The sequence below is a fragment of the Oncorhynchus nerka genome, linkage group LG14 (genome assembly GCF_034236695.1).
Source record: "Oncorhynchus nerka isolate Pitt River linkage group LG14, Oner_Uvic_2.0, whole genome shotgun sequence".
Lineage (NCBI taxonomy): Eukaryota > Metazoa > Chordata > Actinopteri > Salmoniformes > Salmonidae > Oncorhynchus > Oncorhynchus nerka.
Window position 1 is genome coordinate 50,630,591 of NC_088409.1, and position 20,901 is coordinate 50,651,491.

The following is a 20,901-nucleotide window of genomic DNA, read 5'->3' on the forward strand; positions in this document are numbered from 1 at the left end:
ACACAATATCATGACTAAGACCAAGTCAAAATGGACAATAATGGTGCATACTGTAAATTGCCTCTAGTCTGAATGGCCATCATCTTCTTATTTTATCTCCAGTTTTGTGATTGCAGGCAATATGCCAGATTCAGTAGACAACCGTCAGACACCGCACTGGGCTTCGTTTCCCAGAGCCTTCGTAGGGTTAAGATCATTGTTAGAACCATCTTAAAATGTATCTTTAGTAGCCAATCTTTTTTCCCCAGAGCCTTCGTGAGCAACGTTACTCTTAAAAATCTTAGCACATCTATGAGTGATGACAACCTGGGTGATCCAGACATCTCGTAAAGCAGCCAAAGTGAATCGTTAGATGGTTTTTGCCAATCCGCATAACTTTATTCACAGAAGATTTCTGCTAAACAGAATCAAGATGTTTAGGCTAGGTATGCAGGTCTGGTTGATGTGTTTTCATAAGGTTGAGAAGGTTTTTAAAGATCCACTGAACATGCATATTGGCACGTGAATTTTTCTGTTGCTCGTTAGAAAAACAAGATTTCAGTCTCAGAGGTGTGTTGCCTGACCAATTCTGTGTTTGGTCAATGATGTTTGTTCACCATGAGAAGCCTATTTCACTTTCTCAAAACCCCCAGAATGAATCTAACTCAAGAAATCTCTAATTCATTTTGGCACTTTTGCCGAGGATGTTTAGTTGCTCAGTTTTACATCTAAGGTGCTTGGTGCAATTTCTCAAGTAAAGAAATGTGTGACGTGTTGTCTTGTGTAAACAAAGTCGGAGCTGCTGGGCAGGTCTGTCTCATTGTCTATGCTATTGGATCGAGAGCAATCACCACAGCTATTTACCCCATGTTAGTGGGCAAGTGAACATTGTCAAATCAAAACCCAACCTTCATTAACCAATTGTGACACACAGACGTTCCAAACTCTGTTTTTAGACACAACTGATTTTATCCTATTTAAACTTTGTAGTACATTTTGACACTAGAATAACTGTTTCTGACTCATGTACACTGAACAAAAACATAAACGCAACATGCAACAATTTCAAAGATTTTACTGAGTTACAGTTCATATAAGGAAATCAGTCAATTTAAATAAATAAATTAGGCCCTAATCTATGTATTTCACATGACTGGGAATACAGATATGCATCTGTTGGTCACAGATACCTTTAAAAAAAACATGTAGGGGCGTGGATCAGAAATCTAGTCAGTATCTGGTGTGACCACCATTTGCCTCAAGCAGTACGACACATCTCCTTCGTATAGAGTTGATCAGGCTGTTGATTGTGGCCTGTGGAATGTTGTCCCACTCCTCTTCAAAGGCTGTCAAAGTTGCTGGATATTGGCGGGAACTGGAAAACGCTGTCATACACGTCGATCCAGAGCAATCCAAATATGCTCAATGGGTGACATGTCTGGTGTTATGCAGGCCATGGAAGAACTGGGACATTTTTAGCTTCCATGAATTATGTACAGATCCTTGCGACATGGGGCTATGCATTATCATGCTGAAACATGAGGTGATGGCAGCGGATGAATGGCACGACAATGGTCCTCGGGATGTCGTCACGGTATCACAACATCAGCAAACCGCTCACCCACACGACACCATACACACTGTCGTCTGCCTGGTACAGTTGAAACCGGATTCATCCATGAAGAGCACACTTCTTCGGTGTGCCAGTGACCATCAAAGGTGAGCATTTGTCCACTGAAGTTGGTTACGATGGCGAAATACAGTCAGGTCAAGATCTTGTTGAGGGCGCAGATGAGCTTCCCAGAGACGGTTTCTGACAGCTTGTGCAGAAATGATTTGGTTGTGCAAACACAGTTTTATCAGCTGTCCGGGTGGCTGGTCTCAAACGATCCCGCAGGTGAAGGTCCTAGGCTGGCGTGGTTACATGTGGTCTGTGGTTGTGAGGCCAGTTGGACGTACTGCCAAATTCTCTAAAATGGCGTCAGATGTGGCTTATGGTAGAGAAATGAACATTCAATTATCTGGCAACAGCACTGGTGGACATTCCTGTAGTCAGCATACCAAATGCACACTCCCTCAAAACTTGAGACATCTGTGGCATTGTGTTGTGTGACAAAAATGCACATTTTGCAGTGGCCCTTTATTGTCCAGATCACAAGGTCCACCTGTGTAATGATCATGCTGTTTAATCAGCTTCTTGATATGCCACACCTGTCAAGTGGATGGATTATCTTGGCAAAGGAGAGATGCTAAATAACATGGATGTAAACACATTTTGTGCACAACATTTTAAAGAAATTAGCTTTTTTGTGTATGGAACGTTTCTGGGATCTTTTATTTCAGCTCATGAAACTGTTGGATTTGGCGTTTTTTTTCAGCATAGATGCCACATTGGCCGTTTCGTAGATTTTTAAACGCAGTCGCTCGAGCCATGTTTCTAACGAAGGCTGTTGAAACACCTCAGCTACTAAAAATACATCGTAAGAAGGTTCTAACGATAATCGTAATGCTAAGAATAGCACTAAGACGCAACATGGAAGCACAAATCACATGGAGAGACGTCAATTGCATCAAAATGTGCATGCGAGAGCAGAGAACAATTCACATACACTGCCCTTAATTATTGTTGTGTGTTCCTCTTTAACTCTCCTTATATGTCCTACTGGAGCCACCATACCTGCCTGCTCTAAACAGTTGTTACGTTAGCTCACCAAGGACAGTTGTAGCTAATACACCTGAGCACTTTATAAATCATTTAGCTAGTATTTTCTTTACTGCATAACAATATTCTCTCTTGAAATCTGAGTTCTTTGAGTTTCCCAGCCATAGCCTGCCTAGGCTATATGTCTGTGATCGAAATCAAATCAAGGTAATGTTATTGTTTTCAAATATGTATTATTGGCACTGGCAGTATTATTATTACCAACACTAAATAGACACATTTTAACTATACATTTCACAATTCCAGACTTAATGTATAAACAGTCTATTTTCTGGGAATTTATCTGCTAAGTTCACCAGCATTGCTTTGCGTAGAAGTGAGAAAAATAGACTTGCCTTCTAATTTTACAGCTATGATGCTGTTGGCACTATTGACTCTCACGGCCTCTCTGTTTAAATAAAAAATCGGTCGGGAATGACACAGCCTGGGATTGAACCCGGGTATGTAGTGACGCCTCAAGCACTGAGATGCAGTGCCTTAGACCACTGCGACACTCGAGAGGCCACGGCCCCTCTTCTCTCTCATTCACTACTGTTCATTCTAATTCCAGTGTGTTAATGTGTGTAAAATACAGTTTTCGTTTGATTTGAGCTTGACCCAACACAACGTACCATGCTCGTTTCAAAGTAACTTCTTCTATGACATAATGGCTGTCCGCAAACCAATGTTAAAGGTGCATTCCATCACCTACCGTGCTGGAGTGTGTGGTCAAATCCTCCTACCTAACTCAGTACTTCTAAGAAAATAAAAAAGAGCCCTACCAACTTCTAATAGAACCTCCCCCATTCCCCAAATACCTTCCAAACCCCCCAACCTCAATGACCCTAAACTTCAATCTTTCCCTCTCTTGAACATACTAAAAACAATATAACACATGCTCCAACATTTCATTAACCATATCATACCAGTCAAGAACCATTCACATGCTTGCCAACCAGATGTAATGAAGAGTTCAATGTACAATGTCCTAAGCGCAATCGAGCAAACACCACCTCTTCCTTCCTAATCTGACCTTTGAATCTTGGTCCACAGACATTTCTTTTAAGGCTTCTGGTGGCACAGTGGTCTAAGGCACTGCATCTCAGTGCTAGAGGAGTCACTACAGACCCTGGTTCGATCCCGGGCTGTATTGCAACCGGCTGTGATCGGGAGTCCCATATGGCACCTGACAATTGGCCCAGCATCATCCGGGTTAGGGGAGGGTTTGGCCGGGGAATGCCGTCATTGTAAAATAAGAATTTGTTCTTTACAGAATTGCCAAGTTAAATAAAAATATATTTTGAGGGCATATCTATGACAGCCCTTTGGCTCAGAGTCCCATCTCTTCTGCAACACATCTATCAAAATGGCTCTAATCTTACATTTGGCCTCACCTTTACCCAGTGAAACATTAATATCAATTGTATCTAATTTCAAAGCTCTTTTGGCTAACTGGTCTATAATTTTATTCCCTTCCACAACAGAATGTGCTGGAAATCTCATTACTACACACATTCTCTCAATTCTCCATAATAACATGAATACCTCCAATAGTAGGTCACTCCTGTTAGATTTACCAGATTCAATACAGACAGAATCTAAGCATATTATAATTGCTCAGATTCTAACAGGTTGTTATAATTATAACAGGTTGTACGTCCTCCACCCACTTTAGGGCAACTACTATCGCCATCAGTTCAACTGAGTATACTGGCAGTTCATCTGTTAGTCTTCTACATATCTTCACATCAAATTCAGAAACGTAAACACCTGATTCTGTGCGCCCACTATCTGGGTCCTTGGATCCATCTGTGAAAGTGGTAAAAAAGCATACAAACTTCACCCAATGTAATTGTCAACCAGTTTACCTATATCACTGACATCTGACCAATATTTCCTTTTCACTATCAAGGTTAGATCAAGAACAAGATCTGGGAGTAAGCATGGAGGAACATTCCCTATCATCACAGAAGGGCCAACCTCTAACTCCTTCAAACCACTCTCATCAGCAAGCTTTCCAACTGTCCAACCAAAACCACTGCCTTGTCTATTAGTATTCCCAACAGTCATCTAGAACTGTAGCAGTGGGATGCTCAACCTCACAGCCTTTCAACCTAACCCAATAAGCTAATGATTTTTTTTACGCCATATATCCAAAGGCATCTCACCTGCCTCCACTATTAAGACGCATACAGATGTTAATTCACCAGATGTTGATTCACCAATTCATATCCTTAAAGTATTCAGACCCCTTAACTTTTTCCACATTTTATTATGCTACAGCCTTATTCTAAAATGTATTAAATAGTTTTTTCTCTTATCAAAACAGGTTTTTAGACATTTTTGTAAATGTACAAAAAAAAAGGAAATATCACATTTACATAAGTATTTAGACCCTTTACTCAGTACTTTGTTGCAACACCTTTGGCAGCGATTACAGCTGTCTTCTTGGGTATGACGCTACAAGCTTGGCACACCTGTATTTGGGGAGTTTCTCCCATTCTTCTCTGCAGATCCTCTCAAACTCTGTCAGGTTGGATGGTGAGCGTCGCTGCACAGCTATTTTCAGGTCTCTCCAGAAATGTTAAATCAAGTTCATGTCCAGGCTCTGGCTGGGTCACTCAATTACATTCAGAGTCTTGTCCCAAAACTACTCAAGCATTATCTTAGCTGTGTGGGTTGTTGTTCAGTTGGAAGGTGAACCTTTGTCCCAGTCTGAGATCCTGAGCAGGTTTTCATCAAGGTCTCGCTGTACTTTCCTCCGTTCTTCTTGCCCTCGATCCTGACTAGTCTCCCAGTCTCTGCTGCTGAAAAACATCCCCACAGCCACCACCGTGCTTCACCGTATGGATGGAATTGGCCAGGTGGTGAGCGCAACGTTTGGCTATCAGGCCAAAGAGTTAAATCTTGGTTTAATCAGACCGGAGAATCTTGTTTCTCATGTCTGAGAGTCCATTAGGTTCCTTTTGGCAAACTCAAGTGGGCTGTCATGTGCCTTTTACTGAGGATTGGCTTCCTTCTGGCCACTGTACCATAAAGCCCTGATTGTTATCTCATCTCCAAAGAGGAACTCTGGAGCTCTGTCAGAGTGACCATCGGGTTCTTGGTCACCTCCCTGACCAAAGTCCTTCTCCACCGATGTGTGCCTTTCCAAATCATGTCCAATCAATTGAATTTACCATAGGTGGACTCCAATCAAGTTCTAGAAACATCTCAAAGATGATCAATGGAAACAGGGTTTTTCCTGTTTTTGCTTTGTCATTATGGTGCATTGTGTGTAGATTGATAAGGAAAAACATGAATGTAATATATTTTAGAATAAGGCTGTAATGTAATAAAATGTGCAAAAAGTAAAGCGGTCTGAATACTTTCCAAATGCACTATATATACCGGATTGGAAAAGTTAGAGGTCAGTGCTATTGGTCTATAACTATCAGCACATGAAGAGTCCTTGCCAGGCTTTACAAAAGGTAATATTACAGCACGTTTCCAACCAGAAGGTATAACCCCCTCACTCTAAATCGCATTAAATAATCCCAGGAGAACATGTATGATCTCATCAGGTAGATGCTTAAATGATGCATAGCACAACTGATCATGACCTGGGGCTGTGTATCCACAGCCTATTAAGGCTGAACGCATCTCATGTATGGTAAAAATAGCATCCAAAGAAAAGTTAACAGTATCCCTTATACACATTAACACGAGCATTTCAAATCTCACACCTGCATTGCTTATATACTTCACTCAAAGTAACACCACTATGTACCCTAGCAAATGTTTTCCCCAACAAGTCAGCTTTTTCTTTATCAGTTGTTTGACCCACAATCAAAACAGGAATTCGAGTGGACTTCCTTCTTCCAGTCATCTTCTTCAACATAGACCCTACATCCCCCAGCTCAGTACCCCTGCCTATTGTAGAGCAGAACTGTCTCCATGCATTTATTGTACATTATTGACTGTGCGTACTAAAGCTCTCTTTCTTTGGAAATCAAGTAGATTCTCAGGAGTCATATTCCGACGCAACACTCTGTAATCCCTATTTCTTTCTCGAATAGCCGCAGTGCACTCTTCAGTCCATCAAGGCGCCACCTTCCTTTTCTCACCCACTTCACTCACTGGTACATATTTGCAGCACTCAAAATCAGAGAGGTCACAGAGGCAGCACATACATCAACCGGCCTCTCTAAAGACAACTTGTCCAACAGACTTTAAGCAATGAACACCAAACTTTTCCAAGTCTGCTTCATGAAAGCCCCATCTTCTGAATGGTACTCTATCTGGAATAGTATTATCAAAGGTCATGGTATACGAAATCTATAAATGATCACTTCCAACAGTAGAATCATTCTTTCCATACACACATACAGTAGATGCAATAGAGTTATAGAAGCCAGTCCAGGCAGGATGTAACCTCTAACAACATTAACTCTTGTAAAACATCCATTGTTAAGACATACTAATGCTTCCATCATATCTTCCACAATAGTACCATTAGTATCTGTATGTTTGCTTCCCAATAAACTACTGTGTGCATTAATGTCTCCGCACCATATCTCTCAAGAGCCCAATTCCACTGATATTTAATCAAATATTGCTACAGATAGTTGATGACAAGGCCTGTAAAAATGTTGTAACTTAATATTCCTACCTGCACTGTAGATTTCCACCATCACACATTGATATTCAGATTTGAAAGGTATATTACGATATACAAGACCTTCCCTTATGAACGTAGCACACCCACCACCCTGTCCAGTTGATCTACCATGTTTCTTGAACACATATCACATCAGGTTTGATACTTAAACGTTCAGGAGTTCTAGTATTCTTAAACTCCTGACCGTTAGCAATAAGGCTTCTGGCATTCCACTGAAGGATAACAAAAACCATAACTAATTATCATCATACTGAGACATTCCATCATTAGTATTGTTAGGAGTCAACATATCAACAATCATGGCGACAGTAATATCTGTTACTCCTAAATACTCTGTTGTTGCTTCCACAATGAACTTCAACTTGGCAGTTCTTCCTTCCACAAACACAATCAGATTGGTAACCTTTCCAATGAAGGCTATAAAGTCAATCTGATTAACTTTTAAGATGTCCTCTGAAACAACACATTTGTGAGAGCAATATTTCTGAGCAGGTCTTCTATCTGTGTCTGGACCAACATAAGCAAAATTTTCTACAGTAGGTCTACTTATTCCAGTAGTAACCCTATTATCTCCATCATTCTGCCTAATAGTTCCACCAATCTATTTTGCGGCCTCTGCATAAGAGACCATATGAGTGAGTTTATTTTCTCTTGCCTCTTTCTGCACCTGGCATCTACCAAATGCTGCACTGTGTTCCCCCCCAAATTACAACATTTAACCCTGACATTGTTCCCATATTCGCCATAATCATGTTCCCATCCACACTTGACACATATTTTCTATCCTTTGCACAGAGCCGCTACATGTCCCATTCTATCAAGGCACAAGGTGAGACCCAAATGCAGACACAGGAGGCAGATAGTTGGAGTTTTACAATGTTTATTAATCCAAAAAGGGGTAGGCAAGAGAATGGTCTTCTCTTCGTTTGATCACGTGGTTTTTCAAACTTCGTGTAGTAAAATGTGAGATCCCACTGATTTCGCCATGGTTCTGGTGCTTTCTTCAATTCTAAGCTGCTTTTAAATGCCGACCTCTACTTGACACCGTATTTACAATGTATTTAGGATTTTTTCATATAGTGTCACCTGTTTGGTAGCTTAGCAGGTAGAGTTGGGGACAGGGACAAGTTCACTCTCAGACCACAGTGAATGGGGTTGAATCCTGCCGACGGCATTTTATTTTGAAAATAGAGACAACACACTTTATGCACATTGTTGTTCAAACAATTTGTTTTATTTAGTAAAGTATAAGCTTCTATCCTAAATAATGTCATAGATTCACAATTTCTGACAGCAAAAAAACAACATTTTTCACTTCAAAAAAAGGGAAGCACGATTGAAGGTGCGAACCTGTAACAGTAGCTAACAGAAAATAGGCGACTAACCACTGCGACACGGATATATGATATATTGTGCAATAAACGTCTATATGAACATCAAACCCTGCTTTTCGTTGCTGACCAGCGGATATCACTAATTTGCATTGTGTTAAAAGCTCAGAGTAATGAACCGGTTTTCAGGAACAATTGGTGGAATCCCCAAAGGCTTCAGAAAGCCTCGGTTTCCCATCACCAGCCACCAAGGCTTGGGAAACGAGGCCCTGTTCAATTATTTTGGTGCCAATCTTTTTAAAATATTTTTTTTCACATTTACACCTACGACCTGGCCAAGATAGAGCAAAGCAGTGCGACACAAACAACAACACAGAGTTACACATGGAATAAACAATGGATAGTGAATAACGCGGCAGGGTAACCGGAAGGTTGCGAGTTCAAACCCCCGAGCTGACAAGGTACAAATCTGTCGTTCTGCCCCTGAACAGGCAGTTAGCCCACTGTTCCCAGGCCGTCATTGAAAATAAGAATGTGTTCTTAACTGACTTGCCTGGTTAAATAAAGGTAAACATTTTTTTTTAATTAAACGCAATAGGGAAAAAAAGAAAGTCTATATACAGTGTGTGCAAATGGCGTGAGGAGGTAAGGCAATACATAGGCCATAGTAGCGAAGTAATTACAATTTAGCAAATTAACACTGGCGTGATAGATGAGCCGATGGATGGTGATGTACAAGTAGAAATACTGGTGTGCAAAAGAGCATAAAAGTAAATAAAAACAATATGGGGATGAGGTAGGTAGATTGGGTGTGCTATTTACAGATGTGCTATGTACAGCTGCAGCGATCGGTTAGCTGCTCCGATAGCTGATGTTTAAAGTTATTGAGGGAAATATAAGTCTCCATCTTCAGCAATTTTTGCAATTCGTTCCAGTCATTGGCAGCAGAGAACTGGAAGGAAAGGTGGCCAAAGTAGGTGTTTTCTTTGGGGATGACCAGTGAGATATACCTGCTGGAGCGCGTGGTACAGGTGGGTGTTGTTATCGTGACCAGTGAGCTGAGAAAAGGCAGAGCTTTACCTAGCATAGACTTATAGATGACCTGGAGCCAGTGGGTCTGCCGACAAATATGTAGCGAGGGCCAGCCGACTAGAGCATACAGGTCGCAGTGGTTCATCTTCAGGAGAGGGCCGCTGACATCTGAGCGGTCTTAATGTACTTCGTATTCATTCGCTTCCTCCCACAGGCTCGCACTCATTCGGCAGTCAAACGTCATCCATGACAGAGAAACGGAACCAGCAGAGAGCCTCGTCATAATTACCTTCAGTATAGCTCAGGGCCTCATTTCCCAGTTGTGATGGAACATAAAGCATTACGATAATCGTACCAGTTGCATCATTATTTATGAGCCAAATTTTTAAGAGTGTTTCCCAAACAAGCATGTAGAGAGAACCTTTGCTAAGAACTTCGTTAGACCATGTGTCGATACTGATAGGATCAAAAGAAAAGCAATGCCGCTCTCGGATTGGCCATCACTCATATCTTACCTTAGTATTATAATTATTCCACAATAGTGACAAGGGATCAGCTCCTAAAGAGATACAACCACCTATGGCTGCAAATATTGAGGTGGCTGATTATGCATACCCAATAATAATGCACTAAATCACAAATTGGGTGCATCATTGCAAGTACTTTGGCAACGTTGTATTTGTCGTCAAGCAGCGAGTCCGGGACATGGTAGCACGACCAGTGACCAGATCAGGGTTCCATAACTGCAGGCAGAACAGCAGAAACTGGATCAGCAGCACAACAATGTAGCATGTTCGGTGAACAGATCAGGGTTTCATAACCACAGGCAGAACCGCAGAAACTGGATCAGCAGCACGACCCAATAGTGTGCAAATTCAGCCTGCAATTCGGGGCGTTACTGCATGTGGAAATTCCTCCATCTGCAGGGACATCTGCAGGAACACCTCTTCCCTGGGGGGGGGGGGAAAGGACACTGTCTTCCGGTCGCCCCCGCCTCCCGCTAGCACAGGAGGCTGGAGCGACACCATGTGCTAGCTGGCTAGCTAGAGTTGTTATCGACACCGTGGCGTCCCCGCCTGCTGTGTGCTGGAGAAAACAGTGCCTGACAGGCGGGTTGGTGAAGAACAATGTCTACCGGTCACCTCCAACTCCCACTTGCACAGCAGGTGGGAGGCTAGGGTGAAATTGTGTGTTAGATAACTAGCCAGCTTGCTAGTTAGGGACACCCTGTGCCTACTGTGTATCAGACAAGCTGACTAAGTTAGCACAATGTCCTTCACTCTCTCCTGCTGAAAACCTGCCCTTGCCATCGTTAACAGAACTGCGGGAAAACAGTTCCGACAGGCAGAGACAAAGGACACTGTCTACCGGTGTAAAGCTAGCTAGCTACCATGATCACCACCTTCTGTGGGGTTTATCAGTGGCTGGCATCCAACATTATTGTTCATTAACGCCACCTACTGTACAGGAGTGCCCCCACCTGTCCTAGCTAGACCAATAGAACCATACATTCCTGTAGATGCAGGAATGCCCACATGCAGAAACGCCCTGAATAGCTGGCAGCAATTGCACCCTTCTAGCACAGCCAGGAGTCATCAAGCCAGGTAGTCCTGAGGCATGGTAAAGGTCCTCTGGGAGGGGGGAGAGAGAGAGAGAGATGGGAGATTTAGAGGGAGCATACCTAAAATAACACAGGACACCAGATAAGACAGGAGGATTAGGCCTACACCAGATATGACATAATGATAAGCACCTCAATAGCCTATTTGCAGCCATAGGTGGTAATATCTCTCTATGAGCTGATCCGTCGTCAGTATTGTGGAATAATTATAATGTTAAGGTTTCAATGGAGAAAGCTAATTTGAGAACAGCGCTGCTATTTTTTCGATTCTATCAGTATCGACACATGGTCTAGCGAAGCACTTGGCGAACCTTCTCTCTGCATGTTTGTTTGGGAAAGGCTTAAAAAGTTGGCTGTAAATAGTTATTAATCTGGTACGATCATCATAATGCTTACATTACATTGCAACTAGGAAACGAGACCCAGAGCCCTTTAGCAAAGAAACGGTAGACAGCGGGAGTCGTTAAAACGTCTGATAGGTTTTTGTTTCAAACTGGGAAAACCAAATAAGAGGGGTTTGTTTTATAGATTTTTTTTATGCGTGTTATTAACTTTATACTATTTTAGAACTATATCTGCGCCTCAATGCATCAATATTTTTGTTCTAAACCTTTTCTGGATCTCACCTTTTACCCAAATAAACGTATTTTTCCCTTTTAAATGTTCCTTTTTACAACAGGCCATAAATCTGACCTCCTGATATTTTAAGATTATATCTGCTCTTTCCATGGAACAAGACATGTTCCGACAATTCACTTTTACGCACAATGTAGGAAGGAACCATTTTCACTGCACGGTTAAAACTGTTCGTTATCTCTATAACGAAAAGTTGACATTATTTCGTGAATAGTGCATGTTGTCGAAAGTTTAGCTCTCTATCAAGATTGAGGTTGATTTCATTTCATTTCCAGGCAGGCATTTCAGCACACAGCACACATTCACGGACCATGTTTATTTATTTTCCTAATTAAATTCCGATTGTTTTATTTAAATTTGAATGAAATGTATCCAGTATGTATCTAGAAGCCTACTTGTTGCAGACCCCACATGTTTTTATTTGTTTTATTTAACATGGATTTTGTTGAATCTCTTACTTGTTGGATCAGACAATTGGTTGAAAACCATTTTGATGATAACGATGATGATGATGATGATGATAACCTCTTTAACCAAATATAATATTGTATTTACAAATGTAAGAACCCAGTAGGCCTACTTATACACGCCCCACCGCTCGTCGGCGAGCCAATCATTCTCCTTACTGGCTACACCATGCCCTACAGTGGTGAGATGTATTGCAGGTTTACTGTAATACGCACAGCCAAGCGTTTCGTCTGGGTGCGATTGCGTCCTCAGAGGAATTCAGAGGTCACCCCATTTGAAAAACAAGAACAGGAAATATAGTGACTAACATCCTGATGATAACTCTGTCTACAATGTAGGCCTACAAGTGGAAATGATTAATTAGTGCACTAACCATGGCAGTTAAAAGTGAGGGGAATTGTGTTTATGTGCATTAGTTAGCCTAATAAACAAGTAGGCTTTAGAGTAGACTATATATTTGAATCAAGCAAGTTACAAACAATTTCAAAGTTTTAAATTACATTTATTAAAAAGGAACAACTCAGTGAACAAGAGGGAAATATTGTCAATATACAATATCACTTATGAACAAACGTACAACACTTTTTCACTGAACAGTGAAATATCATATTCTTACATTTGTACATTATGCTTTTTAAATCAGATGTTATTTTCTACTATAAACAAGATCCTTAAATAATGGATTGGTACTAACTGCTATAAATATTTGCTGTCCTTCTCAACTTTGTCCTAAAACAATGAAATGCCCTCGCAAGAAAGTGCAACATTTAAGTTATTGTACTTCAAATGAATAAAAAAAATATCAGTAAGTGTGATATTCCGTGTTTAAACACTTGACCTACATGGCTTGATAATGAATTGTTCATAACTGTTTTAAAGTGCAGCCGACCTCTATTTGGGGAACATATTGGCTACCAATTAGCATATAAAAAAGAAATGCATTATCATCAGCTGTGATATTATACAATTCTGAAATCATACTGCCTATACTTTGTTCCATCTGAAACGAATAGACATTGTTGTAAAATAAAAGGCTGTCATTTGAAACTTGTCTAGTCCTAATCTGATTTTTTAAAATAAAAAACATTTACATTTTCAATAGCTTTAAAACATACATAAATAACTTTCGTTCCTTGGGGGAAACATAAATTACACGGAAATCTGTACAGGTAACCTGTAACCATTTCACAAAACATTGTGCCGTCTTTGCCATAGCCCCTATTTGTGTCAAAATCTCAATTAATCATCTATTTTACTGGATTCTTGGTCGCTCTGATCATCGGTGAAGCATACATCTACGTCGCTGTCATTGTCGCTCTTTTGCTCTTGATCCTCGAATATGCCCTCGGTTTTGTCCTCGGCTTTTTTTATTGTTTGTCCAGGGTGCCTTGATTTGACATGACGCTCCAAATCCCTCCGGCGCACCAGTACCTTGCCACAGAACTCGCACCTGTACGGGGTGTTCCCCTCCGCGTGCAGACGGATGTGCTTATTCAGGTTGCTGGGGTCACCGAAGGGCCGAAAACAAACTTTGCACTTCAGTGGTTTGTACCCTGTGTGAGTTCTCATGTGGATCTTGAGTCCGTATTTCCGAGAGTACAGTTTACCACAGTAAAGACATAAGTGTCCCTTTTTGGGCTTCCCTGAGCCTGTGTTAGCAGTGGGCATAGAGTCGAGCCTGACTCGGTTCTTTTCGACGGCTATTTCAGACAACTGTTGAGTGTGCATGGCTATCTCCCTGTCAATGTTGGTTATTGAACCCAGGTCTTGGTTGAGTGCAGGTGCGCCAAAGTAGGACATAGACTCCGGGTATTTTAGGAGATTGCTAAAATGGAATTTCAGTGGGTAGTAGGGTGAACTATAAAGCAGCTCGCCATTGTACACGGTGAATGGCATGAGGGGGATATTGCAATCTCCATTATATGGCTTGACGCCATCGAACTGAGGCAGAGAAAACCTCTCAATTTGGAATCCAGAGGACATCTGAGAGTAACGCGAGGGGGACAGTCCAGAGTGCATCCGGCTCTCCACGTGCTTGAAAGCCGATGTCTCATCGAAATGAGGTATTAACGGAAAACCCCTGATGGCGTTTGCGCACGGGACCACGGGAGATGTGGAATCTAATGGATGGACGCACTTGGAGGGATGGCTTCCGGTTAAAGGTTCATTCAAGGCTCGCGTCGATTTCATGTTCCCCAGGAGTTTGCTGAAGCCTAGTCCATTATGCTTCCCATTAGTTTCCTCTCTGTAGACGTCAGCCGCGGGGACCTTGGATTGGCCCATGGGCTTGAATGCAGAGCGCACGCCTGGGTGGAACCCCATGTTGCTCAACATTGAAGACGTTGCGCCAAGGCCCATGAGATGTCCGTGGTTTCTGGCCGAGGTAACGCTCATGTCAAGTGCTCTGTCCTGCTCCTCAGAGCTGGGTTTCTTTGCTACCCCCGCTTTGTTGAGGAAGGGTGAGGAAGACACGGTCCGTCTGACAGAGTCTGAGATGGAGGTGTTGTGGCCGTTCCTGGGCGAGGCCGATGTGTTGGGAATGTCCCCGGATTTGGGTGACCTGCTGAAGCTGTCTGTGCTCCTGGCCTGCTCGCTGTTCACAAAGCCCCGCCCGTTGCTCAAAGCGCAGTGGAAATGGACGTGGGCCTTGAGTGTGTTGGGATATTTAAATATTCTCCAGCAGTACCAGCAAATGTAGCGTTCTTCACCTGTAGAGAAGCAGAGAGACATGATGTTAATATCGATGGGTCTCGATATTCGTTATTCTCCCCACTTCTGTCAATAAAGCACGTTCAATCTTGAACATTTGTGTTACTACACATTTCTATCTATTTCTTTGTGAGAGTAGAAGCCTATTATTGGGTGCTTTATGACTGATGTTCCATCTGCAGACGCTCCCAGTGGCCTATTAGAGTAACCTCAAACTGTACTGTTATTTTGTGCCACATGCAAATCTTTTCCGTTTCCTATTTAAATATTTTGGATAAATCCATTGAGATGAATCTACACGTTTCCAATTCGGGTTTTGAATAGGCGGCAGAGTATATTAACCCTATCCACCTCATCAAAGTGAGCAATGACACAAGTTGAACAATAGGAGGTCAATTATATAGATGTAATGATTTTGTAATCCTTATAGGGCTGTTGTTTATCATCGCCATCAAAAGAGCAAACGCCCCGTCCAATCTGTCGCTCCGAAACCAATACGTTGGATAGGGGGACTTTCTCTGTGCTCTTTCCCGTAGAAGTGACAGCAGCTGTTGCTTGAAATCGCGAATCGCCATAGACAATAAGGCTGGCCCATCTGTTAACGCCAAATAATAGGACGCGTATGTCAAGGAGCGCACGGTGTATTGGCCAGAGAGCAGCAGAAAGTGCTTCGCCGCAAATCAGGGCAATATACATCCCACATAAAAGTTAGCATTCATTAGATAACAATGCCTTATGTAGCCAGCTAATTTACCGTAAAGTACCTTTTTTGAATTAATTTTCTTTTGAATACATGAATATTAATGAGGCGATGACATTTGTTAACCTCTGTCCCCCATGAATTACTATCGTCTGCTTTGAAGTTGTTCAAACACGCCTATCCCTGTTTTTAAATTGCGGGTTTCTTCCGTGTGCCTGCCACTGTAATTAGTTTAACAGTCGAATATAATTTTGGTAGGCTATATCTTGAAAATGATTGTCAGGCCCTCCATTTCTCATGCCTAATTTTTCTCAGACAGAGTAATTACACACACAAACATATTATAGATAGAACCGAATAGGGTTCATTATTGGCACCCCTAAAGGTTCTATATAGAATCCCTTAAGGGGTACCATAAATGCAACAACCATAGAACCCTTTTTCGTTCTATCCAGAACCCTTTTTTTTCTAAGAGTGCAGTAATAGATCGGTATTGGTATTTGGTATTTTATTAGAATCCCAATTAGCTGTTGAATAAGCAGCAGCTACTCTAATATAGTCTAGGCATTATAATTGAATCTAAACACAGTTATTGTATTTTCCTGAGTAGGCGGTATCCGTTAGGTGTAATCTGATTAAAACCGGATTATTTTGCTGGTGATCATATGATTAGGCTTTAATTTGACAAGCCTATAAAAGCCATGGCATCGATGCCACTGTTTGAATATCCAGATTATTATTTTTTTTTTGGGGGGGGTATTATTATTATTGTTATTTTCTGTTTATTACACTAGCACAACGAAGCCTAATAGGTGATGGTTAGGCCTATTGCTGGCTGTTTTACACATTTACATTTTATTATTGAATTGTTCAACATGAAATTCTGTCAAGACCATTTAACTTGTAATGTATATAAACCCATCAAATGACCCCGAAATCGAAATGAATGCTCTGGGGGTGCACGTTTGTCGACCGTGAAAATATAGGACTTACAACCCTTCCACAGAAATGGATTTTTCTAGTTGGACGCCAAGGTTTGGACAGTCACTTAACTGTGCAATGATGGAACTCACAAAATGTCAATGCCAGTAAGCAGCCTCATCAGGCCTATACTGTAGCCTAATCCATTTCTATTCAAACTTTTGTTTGGACAATACCACATAATGATATATGTGGATTTCGATCGTGCATAAGCGTGTTGAACCAGCCTGCAAACAAATATCCATGATCTATTTTTGGCTACTTTTCTAATCGTTTTGTATGGTTATATTACAGAGTCATTCTACAGTTTTCTTACCTTTCTCGTCGTGTGTTGGAGTGGCAGTGGTAGGGATGTCGTACCACTGGGCCAGAGTGTTGGAGTACCACACACTCAGCTCCTCGCCTGCTGGGATCTCCGTCAGCACACGATAGAAAATCTAACGTAAAAGGGCAACTAACTGTTTCAGCTTGAGTTTTTTTTTAAATCAAATGACTTGAGCTTTATGCATTTTAAATTAAACACAGTACTGACCTGCCCACCAGGTAGATCTGAGACAGCCTCCAAGTTCTGTTCTTGACTGTTTCTGGCTGCCCGGATACACCCAATCCAGTCTGGCACATGGCAACCTGATTCATCCACGATTTCCCCCCTCAGCAGCCGAATCTAGATCCACAACATGGATGGTTCAACGTTAGAAATTATGCTAATAAGGCCTAACATGCGATAAAATCACAGCTCACTAAAAGTCCGGCAGCCGCAGTTTATAATAGTTTATGAATAAATCATAAACAGAGTTGCATATTTGACATTGCGACGTCACGCTTGACTGCAATTGGAGCACTAAACAAACTTGGTTTCTTTTCGTATAGGCTTAGCACATGTACATATTCAAGGATTTCGTTTTAGAAATATTGGTTTATTAAATATTGAATTAATTGTTTGTAAATATGATTGTAATTATGACCAATGGCTAAATGACAGGCTTACCTTGAGGTGTGCCAATGCGTTTAATGCGTCTTTATCCGCGATGTTAACCAGCGGTGATAATTTACCAGGGAGAATGACACATAATTGAGTTGATATGGGAAATGAATTTGAGAAGTGTCAAAGGGTTTCTAAACTGTTCAAGCAAATTAATGAATGAAGCGTGACATTTGACACGGAGATTGCACCTGATGCATCACATGAAGCCCAGGGCGATGCATTTAGCCGCATCAATCACAAACTACGACAGCAGGGTGTAGGCCTTTTCCTATCTTAAAATGCAGTTATAATGTAGGGTACTTATCTATTGGTTTGTTAAGGACCATAAATTCACCAATAAACAATTAGCCTGTATAAAACAATTATGTTAAATCAATGAAAAAACATTACATTAAAACAGAAATAGCAGCCATTTCTGATAGTTCCATATTGTATTAATAACGATATGTTTCAATAATGTTATTTTATATGTTCAATACATTTCTATAGGCTATATTTGAGTATTTCTTATTCATGTTGTTATTTTATAACTCGAGGCTGTGTTCTATGATGTAGCATCTTTCCATGGCCGGAGTGCATTAAAATTAAATTGGTCATTTGAATAACTTGCCTACTAGCCTGTGAAATTTAAAGTGGGCGAGGAAATGAAATCTCACATAGCACCCCAGGTCGCCCTATTAGGGCGGTTAAGTAAAGGCACAGAGTGACAAGTCGTCCCACTAATATTACTCAATTATTTCCAACCTGACAGCACGAACCAATTAATAACCGAAGGCCCAATGAACTATGACAGGTCTGGTTCAAAAATGTTTTTAAAAAAAAGATCACTGTGTCCCCTTTACCTGCCCTGATAATTAAATGTAGGTCCTATATAAAGAAAATAATGTTTTCGAAATGCATCCATTATTCATATCAGTCTTATACATAAATAATAATATGAGTAATATAGGCCTAAAGGTGATAATGATGATAATGGAATGACTTGTCATTAAAATAGGAGAATAACATTTTTTCCCCCGTTAGTTTGTAATTCAATTCTGAAGCCTGCAAAAATCATCCTACAAAAAGGAATAAATCCTATGTCATGCCATAATAAAACTGTGCTTACCTTTTTCTTGGTTACCACCTCTTTGCGATCAGTAACGTATTTCCCTAGTTTGAAGATACCCTGCACCGGTCCTATCCGCAGGCCGGCCGGGATGCTGCAGTCTGCAAACACACTGATAGTGGATGCCCGAGTTGCTTGCATGGCTGGCTCTGCGTTCAGTGGTTTGAGAACCATGAAGACCACGCAGTGACTGATTGAGACAAGAAGGAGTCAGAGAGATGAGGACAGGCCAATCTCCGCCCGCAAAGTGATGCGGTGGCGTATGTGATCCGGCTTTTCTAATGGAGCAGCAAGGTACCCCCTCCACACATTAACGCGCAAGGGCGAGCAGTATGCGCGCGGTGTGAGAGAGTTTGCCTCTTTCGGCAGCTGTGGGGAGAAAACGGGCCGAGATGGTCACATGGAGACTTTCCCTCACCCTTTTGCACATAATGAATTGCTGCAAAACCGCCATCAGACAATGGGCCAGGCGACCTTCCCATCCCCAAAATCCAATTTGTCAAGGGCAAAGAAAAAAGAGTGCAGAATCAAAGGTCTGGAGCTACCATTAATCCTCAGCATGTGGCTTTGTACCCCAGACAGCTCCGATATTTTAACTGACAAATCCACTGTATAATTTCTCCATAAATTCTCCCCTTTTTATTGTTCCTTTACAAACCCGTTTTTGGAAATCAGTCACTACTTTAAATCTACTTGGCTGCGTTATTTTGGGTTTATATACTTCAAAGCACTTTATTATCTCCGTTTGGCTGCATTGTGTGTCCCTAGTTTAACAAAAGGAGCAGGAATGCTTGGAAGACTTGTTAACTTCTATTGACTCCCGGCGTGTGCCGGGTTGAGATCGGGCAGGTACCAGAACCACCAGAAAAATAGCAACAGCTTTCAAAATAACCACCATCTTATCATTTCACACTTGTGGGTTTTCTTGTCACGAATTCACTCCAGACGTTTTAATTTAGATGTGACATGGCACGACACAGACCTTCATAACTTTAACTTTAAGTGGCCACATTTTTGAGTTTGATCATTTAAATTTCATCCAATTATTTATTTCAAATCAATCTTATTTTAAGATGTTTTTTAAAGTTTTTTTTATTCATCCTTTATTTTAGCAGGGAAATTACGTTGAGACTGGTATCTCTTTTTCAAGTGAGCCCTGATATTTTAAGAGCATATTTTGTATTTTACATTATTATATCATAATGTATATGTTTGTTATAAACTTCCATTTTCTTTTCTTTGTATTGATACATTCAAATACGAATCAATACATTAGGCAATAAACCATTTATTTATGCTGTGTTTTTCTTAGGCTACTATTTGTAGTAGATTTACTGGCTATTGGATGCTCAAATCCTCTGAATGAACTTTCATTGTTTTACGTGGGAAAACTTCACTAGTTCTACTTATAAGCTACAATAGGCATGCCTATATTATGAGTATATTATTAGTATATTAGGCTGAGTATAGGCCTACTCAGTATTTTGTACAGTCTAAATTCCATATACGACATTTATAGGCCTATTATTGTTAGGCCTACTTAATATCACAAAGTCAAGTTATGTGATCTCAAAAAAAGTTAAATAAACCTCCAGTCGCTTTTTCACCGCAGGTTTTAAAACTGCGATTGATCCCTTGATCATCTGTCGTGGAAGTCTCAACAGAGGGCAAGATAGTGAGAACAATAACATGTGGGCGATAAATTCAGGCCATGAACATGTCCTGCTAACCTCTGCCCTGGCGACTCTGGGATGACACTGCGCCATAATTGAGGGGGGTGGAGATGGGGTCTCTCTCTAGCCACGTAACGGTATCCCACTGCTCCATTCTGTAAGGCTTCTCTTCTCCCAGCTTCACGAGTCAACGAGCGTGAACGACACGCGAACAATTTCATCAATAGGCGTATGCAAAGTCCGGCTGTGCGGAGGGTTATTTATTAATGTTGCCATTTGTGACTGGTTCCCATCCACCCGGGAATAACGGGTCCGGC

The 20,901-nt window shown here is 41.2% G+C and overlaps 1 protein-coding gene and 1 long non-coding RNA gene across 2 annotated transcripts; one reads left to right on the top strand and one right to left on the bottom strand.

Annotated features, from left to right (window-relative positions):
* Positions 1-2,676: 2,676 nt before the first annotated feature.
* On the top strand, positions 2,677-7,210 carry LOC115142099 (uncharacterized). Its single transcript, XR_003865461.2, has 4 exons — positions 2,677-2,848; positions 4,165-4,233; positions 4,356-4,500; positions 4,593-7,210. It is a non-coding gene; the product is annotated as an uncharacterized LOC115142099 (long non-coding RNA).
* A 5,705-nt stretch (positions 7,211-12,915) lies between these two features.
* On the bottom strand, positions 12,916-19,745 carry LOC115142100 (PR domain zinc finger protein 13-like). The gene is made up of 4 exons (XM_029681570.2): positions 18,912-19,745; positions 17,351-17,482; positions 17,135-17,255; positions 12,916-15,136 (listed from the first exon to the last, which is right to left on the bottom strand). Exons 1-4 carry the CDS (start codon positions 19,083-19,085, stop codon positions 13,668-13,670), a joined length of 1,896 nt encoding a protein of 631 aa, XP_029537430.1. The 5' UTR covers positions 19,086-19,745; the 3' UTR covers positions 12,916-13,667.
* Between the last annotated feature and the right edge of the window lie 1,156 nt (positions 19,746-20,901).

Coding starts and splice junctions, on each gene's coding strand:
- LOC115142100 (XM_029681570.2), bottom strand. CDS start 19,085: ATGGTTCTCAAACCACTGAACGCAGAGCCAGCCATGCAAGCAACTCGG. Junction 17,483..18,911: donor AGGTGGTAACCAAGAAAAAG/GTAAGCACAGTT, acceptor TTGTGGATCTAG/ATTCGGCTGCTGAGGGGGGA. Junction 17,256..17,350: donor CAGATCTACCTGGTGGGCAG/GTCAGTACTGTG, acceptor CTTTTACGTTAG/ATTTTCTATCGTGTGCTGAC.